At 36.2% G+C, this 8057-nt stretch overlaps 1 protein-coding gene across 1 annotated transcript; it reads right to left on the bottom strand.

Moving 5' to 3' along the window:
• On the bottom strand, positions 1-4361 carry LOC311287376 (uncharacterized protein). The gene is made up of 3 exons (XM_084404187.1): positions 4224-4361; positions 3656-3965; positions 1-720 (listed from the first exon to the last, which is right to left on the bottom strand). The coding sequence occupies exons 2-3, from the start codon at positions 3864-3866 to the stop codon at positions 635-637; spliced, it is 297 nt and encodes a 98-aa protein (XP_084260313.1). The 5' UTR covers positions 3867-3965; positions 4224-4361; the 3' UTR covers positions 1-634.
• Positions 4362-8057: the final 3696 nt, after the last annotated feature.

The following is an 8057-nucleotide window of genomic DNA, read 5'->3' as shown; positions in this document are numbered from 1 at the left end:
TAAAGTTACTCATGCATACTTTATTTATAACTCCTATTCCACCGCATTCCCCCAAAACAATTTACAAAAATCCATTAATTCCCATGCAAACATCTAGAAGTCTAAAGACGTTTTGACTAACGTATGAGATTGTTTGTCGCAGTCAGTATGCATTTAAGATTGTACTTGATTCAATTAAAAAAAACAAAAAATGAACAGGCACATAGAAACAGTGACTAAACAAAAACTCCTTACTATTAACTGATGTCATTTAGAGAAATATATCGAGGTAAGACCCCGTTTACCAAATGACGCGTTACACGTTAACAGAGTTTCACTGGAAAACGTCCTCTTTGGGAGATGAGTAATCCAACCTGATGAGGTTAGCTTTCATATTCTGCTGTAAAGTGCAAATGTAATAAATATAGCCCTGTTGCATTAGAGATCATCAAGATCTTCACCTCATGAATGAAGACACCAGACATCGGTTAAGTGACGAGCAAGCGTAAAGTGAACAGGAAGCAAAGTCCACGGTTCTCTCGTTTGACCTCGAAGAGGCGAAAGCTGTAAAAGCTTGTACAGTGAAGGTGACGACGAGTGAGAACGTGTGTGTGAGAGAGAGATTTGAGTTGGCTTTGGCACAGTCAGTCACGCATCAGGCAACGGGTGATACTCTCTGAGACGCCGGGAAGCTTCTGTTGTTGTTGATGATATCATCCAAGTCCTCGTCATCAATAACCACTGTAAAGGCAAAGGAAGAAATGTTTCATTTGACAACAGAGTGAATATGACAAGTTCAAGGCCTCCTGGGAAGTTTGTATTTAAGTGATGAATAAAGAATGCGCATCGGGGGTGTGTGTGTGTGTGTGTGTGTTTTGCTTTGTTTTTATTCAGTTTATGAAGATGCTGCCAACTGAGTCGTTAGACACTACCAGTCAAAAGTTTTGGATCGGTGAGATTTGTAATGTTTTTAAAAGAAGTCTCTTCTGCTCACCAATGCTGCATTTATACAAATTGTGAAATATTATTACAATTTAAAACAGCTGTCTTCTATGTGAATATATAGTGAAGTGTAATTTATTCCTGTGATTACTCCAGTCTTCAGAGTCACATGATCCTTCAGAAATCAGTCTAATATGATGATTTGCTACTCAAGAAACATGATTATTATCAATGTTGAAAACATTTATTTACATTTTTATTTCAGGATTCTTTGATGAATAGAAAGTTCAAAAGAACAGCTGAAATGGAAAGCTTTTGTAACACTTAATAACACTACTGATGAAAGGTTTGTGGTCAGTAAGAATTATTATGTAATTTTTGGGGGAAAAGAAATAAAAGAAATCAATACTTTTATTCATCAAGGATGAATAAATTGATCAAAAGTTACAATAAAGACATGTCTAATGTTACAAAATATTATGTTTCAAATAAATGCAGTTCTTTTGAACTTTCTATTCATAAAAAAATAACTGTTTTCAACATTGATAATAATAATGAATGTTTTTTGAGCAGCAAATCATCATGTTAGAATGATTTCTGAAGGATCATGTGACTCTGAAGACTGGAGTAATGATGCTGAAAATACAGCTTTGATCACAGGAATAAATTACAGCTTAAAATATATTAAAAGAGAAAACAGTCATTTTAAATTGTCATAATATTTAACAATATTACTGTTGTTTTTGTATTTGTAATCAAATAAATGCAGCCTTGGTGAGCAGAAGAGACTTCTTTAAAAAAAACGGCAGTGTATATTGTATCGTAACTGTACAATATAATTGTTTTATTGTAGTCTAAATAAAAAAGAATAATAATTTATTTTATTTTAACAAATTTACAGACGCTGTATCCATTGCGCCCAATATGTTTTCTCACCGACACACTCATCTCAGAAACATCTCGTTTTTATCTCGTGATTACGACTTTGTGGTGACTATCATGTGCGTTCAACAAAGTTCCCCACAAAGTTATTTTTAATAACTAGAAAAGGGAACATGTGAATTGCGAATGATCTAAGGATTCTCATTAACAACCTGTTACTTCAGAAAGTATGTATACACAACATTTACTTGTGTTTTCTTTTTTGTAACTATTATTATCCATTTATGTCATATGATTGTGGTTTCATGACTAAGAGATGACATAATGTCTAACGCCACAGGACGATGTTGTGAAGCAGTCATTTTCCATTGCTTTTACTCTGGTATAATTACATATGTTGGATTTGTACTGGTCAGATGAGCATTGAAACATGTGCAAGTGCAACTAAGATTATTCAATAAACTCTGCTCATTTTTGTATCATTATTATCACCTGTTTCTGCTCTTTTTACATTACATTAACATTGTGAGCTCTTCTTCCCTGGCTTTCTCACTCAACTTCTTGGCAGTTAATACAGTTTTGGGTGGAAGACAAGACACTGGTTTTGGGAACCAGACAAGACTTGCTGTTTACAGGTTTTGGATTCCAGACTAAAGAAAAACTGATATCTTCTGGCAGCATCCGGCATCAGATCATCTGACATTTTTTGACATGCTGGCATGATCTAACATTTTGCCGTAGACTGCAGGATGTCGGCACGATCTAACATTTGTTTGGAATCTTAAAATAGATTAAAAAAAAAGTTTGTACCAAATTCTGTATCTGGAGAGCTTTAGGAGATAAATATAACTTATAAAACTTTTCCTGCCGCCTCCCCCCAGCGCTGCAGATTTAGGATTTTTCCCTTATTTTGAAAGACCCAGTTGAGGAGTTCATTCAGCTGAATTACATATGGGAAACATCCGAGATGTGCAGTGCTGAGGCGGCTCTGTGGGTCATTATAAAGGGTTAGTTCGCCCAAAAATGTCAATTCTGTCGTTAATTCGTTCCAATCCAAACCCGTAAGAGTTTCGTTCATCTTCAGAACACAAATAAAGATATTTTTGATGAAATCTGGGAGATTTCTGTCCCTCCATTGACAGCTACGCAACTGACACTTTGACGCTTCAAAAAGTTCATAAAGAGATCGTAAAACTAATCCATATGAATTGAGCGGTTTAGTCAAAACTTTCTGAAGAGACTCGATCGCTTTATATAATGAACAGATTAAATTTAGGCTTTAATTCACATCTAAACATTGATCAGCGAACATAAACAGAAGCTCAACCGAACCTGCTTGATGCGCGAGAACCTCATTGGTTCTTGCAGAAGCTCAAACGTCTAGAATGAACCTCATTGGTTCTCACACGTCAAGTGAACATGTTTGAGCTTCCATTTAGGTACCACAAATTATGTTTGAGTTGATGAATGTTTATATGTGAATAAAAGCCTAAATTCAATCTTTTCATCATAAAGCGTTCGAGTCTCTTCAGAAAATTTGAACTAAACCATTCAATTCATATGAATTAGTTTTACAATCTCTTTATGAACTTTTTGAAGCACAGAGGGACAGAAATCTCTCAGATTTCATAAAAAAAAAAAAATCTTAATTTGTGTTCTGAAGATGAAGGAAAGTCTTACAGGTTTGGAAAGACATGAGGGTGAGTAATAATGACAGCAGAATTTTCATTTTTGGGTGAACTATCCCTTTAAAAACAAAACTTAATTTCGATATTTAGGTCTCGGGGTCAAGGATTTTGAAAGACAAAAAAAAAAACATAAAACATAAAACACAGGCTAATATCACACACACCTCTCGTAGAGCGGCCGATCTGCCCGAGTTTAGGGGCTCGCTGCCCTCTTCGCGGGGCGGACAGGAGGTCTGGTCGGGTTCGCCCTGCCTGTCCGAGCTCGTACGGGATCACCGGACTGGGTTGTAAAGCACCTGTCGGTGGTATGAGATCGGGCATCTCTGCCATGCCGTACATGACCTCCTGCTGTTGTACTTCGGTGGGTGTATTCATAAAAAACGACCACAAGTCGCTGGTTTGGCTGTGCACTTCCGCGACGGCGACAAATGTTTCTCAATCCACCTAAACGGATCCAGTGTTGACAACACCTGGCTGGGGAGAGGGAAAACGAGAAAAATAAAGCGATTAACCTATATGCCCTAAATAATGAAATCTATAACATTAGTATCAAGCAATCGGATTACAAATACACCTTGTAAACACACAAGTGACGAAGAAAGTGTTCTCGTGCACCGGATGAGCTTGAGTATGTTCACGCTTGTCAACAACAAAGCTTTCGCCTACATTACATTATGTTGTAGCCGAAACACGTAATATATACACATTTAAAACAACGAAACGTATCCTTACCTTGGATGTGTCCGGAGTGTGGATGCAGTTGACACGTATTTGGTTTCTGTGTCGATTTGTACGCCGTGTTCAACGCGAGTCGGTAGTTGCCGATAGTCTGTCGTAACTCTCACTTGGGGATTTCCTTGATCGTTTCTGTATGCGTCACTGCGAGGGAGGGAGGGCCTGAAAGCTTCAATACACACACACACACTGTGAGCCGTGTGTAGGTGCTTAATGACGGTTCGCCCACCGTGTGTGGGCTCGCCAACTCTTAACCTATATACGCGAGAACCCACACTGGACGTTAGAGAATGGTTCACGGTTTGTCTTAAAATGATTCAGATTACTTTATTAGCATGACGCACTTGTAGGCTACTTATTGTCAACACATTACAGGAAAGGGGAGAAAAAGAAACAAAAAGACAGATCATGAGAAATTTGTCAATTTTAACCGTTTCCTAAGCGCTGGTAAATTTCTGGCTATAGCTATCTGTGAAATAGCCTATATTAAAACCATGAAGTAATTGTGATTACACCTGTTTATTTAAAAAAAATAAAGTCCAAGCAGAAAAAAAACCCGCATTGCAAGTTGCTTTGTGTATCTTCATATGAGACTTGTTGTGTCATTGTTATTTATTAGGGGTGTAACGATACGATACCCACGTCACGATTCGTTACATTTCACGATACTGAGCTCACGATGTGATAGCATACTCCCAAGACATATTATGGTAAAAAGTTAGCAAAAAATGTACTGTACTGGCAAATTTGTTATTGTAGGTATAAATGAATAGGCTTGGGCTTGGTGCTGGTAACCCAATGCACAGGACAATAGTGACACCAGAATAAAAATATAAATGATTCTGAAGCTGAAAATACAGAATTATTTTAGACGAATATGCTTGCACTCTTTCACTGATTTTAAAATAATGTGGACCGAATGGTAACATAAGACATTTTACTTTATCCGGACCTACAAATATTCCCCCTTTGCATTATTATACATTAAATTCAACATTATATATAGTAGGCTAGTTTAATGTAGGCTATAGCACTGACACTAAATCTCTGAAAACGTGAATTTTTTTCCCACACTGTAATTTTTATTTTGTGTGAACTATACACAATTGTCACTACCCACGACATGTTGCGTTTTTGTATTGCAATGTATTGTTACACCCCTATTATTTATATAATAATCCTTGAATTTGATTCCAAGAGTGTTGATATAACAGTCTAACATCAGTAGAACTTTTCACTGTTTTTACCACTCTTTTCTATGTTTGTTCCAGACTAACTGAGACTAACTGTAACTCTATGCATAAGTAATAATTATTGTTCAGTGAGTCTTTCTGCTGGTTGCGTCTTACACCAGTAGTTGACAACAAGGGATTGTTATTTATGACTGTGTTGTTAAATAGTTCAATTAACAGATTATTTTACAAGATTAATTAATTTAACAATGAAACATGAACGAAACTGACGCTGCATCCCAATTAGCATTCTATCCGTCCTAAAAGGTATTCAAATTAGAATTAGTGTGTCCCAAATCGTAGCATGTTTAAATGAGTATCCAAAAGGTACCCGGATGGTTTACTATTTCCGGTGAAAATTCGAAGTTTAGATCCATGCACACTATGCTAATATTGCCCAATAACCCATTGCATGTTGGACTACATACACGAATAAAAAGTGTTAAAAAACTATGTTTAATCTGCAACAACATAGTAAATGTTATGTAAATGTAAAAAGATCTTTGGTCATTAAATTTGAAAAGCATCATTATGCAAACACATGAGGAGAGTTCTCCGCGTGAAAGACCTGCTAGTGTCAGATCAACATGCTTCTTCATTTCTTTCCAATAGGGTAGAAAATTAGATGAAACTAAATGTGGACGATGTTAACTGTGACAAGATCATTAACATGCAGTTTAAACAATGACAGAATGCACATAACTAGCAACAGAGCAGTCAATATAGAGGCTATAACAGTCAATGTCCCAAAGCTTGCCTATTCTGCTAAGTATATACTTTTTCATCACAAAAAGAATAAAGCATATTATAAGTAGGAGCGAGCTGAATCATTAGCCCCTTTCACGCAACAATCCCTGTAAATTACCGTAAAATTGCCAAAATGACTACCGGTAAAAACACAAATATGCTGTTCACACAAGCAACGGCGTTCTGGCTTTTTACCGTTAAGAGACCATTCACACATCATCTCCAAAATACCTGTAAATTATGTGATGTCAGTCATCGGAAGTGATCTTTAAACACTGTGCCATTGTCTTCATTCGCCCGCATTGGGGAGAATCGCTTTAGTTTCGCTATCAATTTGACAAAATTTTTTTGATGCCTGAGTGAAAAAGGGGATGATTAAACAGAACGTGTTTTAGCTCTTAAACATGAGACACACATAATAACCAACTGCAGAGCTGTAAAATGAAATTCCAGGACTTTTCAAACACTACTTTTTTGGTTTTCAGGGACTACAATCAGAGATCTCACTTATCAAACAATATCTTTATTATCTTTCAAATTCTAAAAAAGGTAAACACACATAAACAAAAATAAACTAATGAAACAAAATGGTACAAGTAAAGTGTAGCACAAGCAATGACTGTGGTAACTTTAACCATTGAAAGGATACTATGAAAAAGATATAGCTTTGCTTATTCAAACTGATTTTTTCTCCCATGAATATATGATTGACCTGAAGAATGAAAGATGCGTCATAATACTTGGATATTTATAAGAGCAAATCAAGCTCATAGCCATGCAAAATGGCTCTATATCTATATCTATATCAGACAGGTTGCAGCGTTGGTTTTGTGTGAAAAGATTATTTTATCAATAAAATTAAACAGTTTCCCATATATTGTCTTTCAATAATTCAAGCACTTTTCAATACCTTTTCATAAATATGGCTATTTTCAAGGGTTTTCCAGGACTTATATTTCAAAAGGTTAAATGCATGTACTTTACCTTGTACGAACCCTGCAAAGATGATCATCTTGCGCATGTTTAAATAGAAAAACTATTTAAAAGCTTACTGTAAACAGGGCGGCGTAATTAAGTCACCTCCATAAGAACTTTATTACGTCAGCATGCTCTGATGTTGTACGTGATCATACCGGTAATCTTCATAGTATGTTACAACTTCCCTTACTGGTAAATTGCCGGAACCAGTTTACCCGTATTTTTTGAAAAAGTCTTGTTCAACCATGATCTGTGACCGGTAATTTACCAGTAAAAACTGTATGTGTGAAAGGGGCTACTTTCAATCTTACAATCAATAGATGCTGATGCAATCAATTCGTTAAAAGAAAAAATATTCAGGATCCGTTATGAGTCACTGAATCGTTTACTCAACTGAAAAAGACTTTGGGAAAAAAACACTGGATCATTTGGAAACCAAAAACCAGTGTGTTGGTCATAGATGCGTTGTGCTACGGTTCTACTGTAGCTTTGTTCGTTTTTTTTTTTTTTTGCAACATTGTATTGTTTTAGTAGCCTATAGTAGTTGGGAATCTGTATCTTCTACCCAAGGGTACAGTTCATACTGTGGATACAAAAAGTGAGATTGATCACCCAAAATCTTCTGTACCTGATTAAGAATGCATTTCTCGGGTAAATCTTCTAGGTTAACATGTTCCACTTGCCCTACAATTTTCAATGTTGTCAACACCAGGTGCACCAATTTAGATTTAAGCTTATGTTCACTCTCAGAAAAAAAGGTGCAAAAGCTGTCACTGTGGTGGTACCTTTTCAAAAGGTACACCTTTGTACCTAAACAGTGCATATTAGTCCCTCAAAGGTACATATTGGTACCAAAAGTGTACATATTCGTACC

The sequence above is a fragment of the Rutilus rutilus genome (genome assembly GCF_951802725.1).
Source record: "Rutilus rutilus genome assembly, chromosome: 3".
Lineage (NCBI taxonomy): Eukaryota > Metazoa > Chordata > Actinopteri > Cypriniformes > Leuciscidae > Rutilus > Rutilus rutilus.
This window is presented reverse-complemented; position numbering and strand designations above follow the sequence as displayed.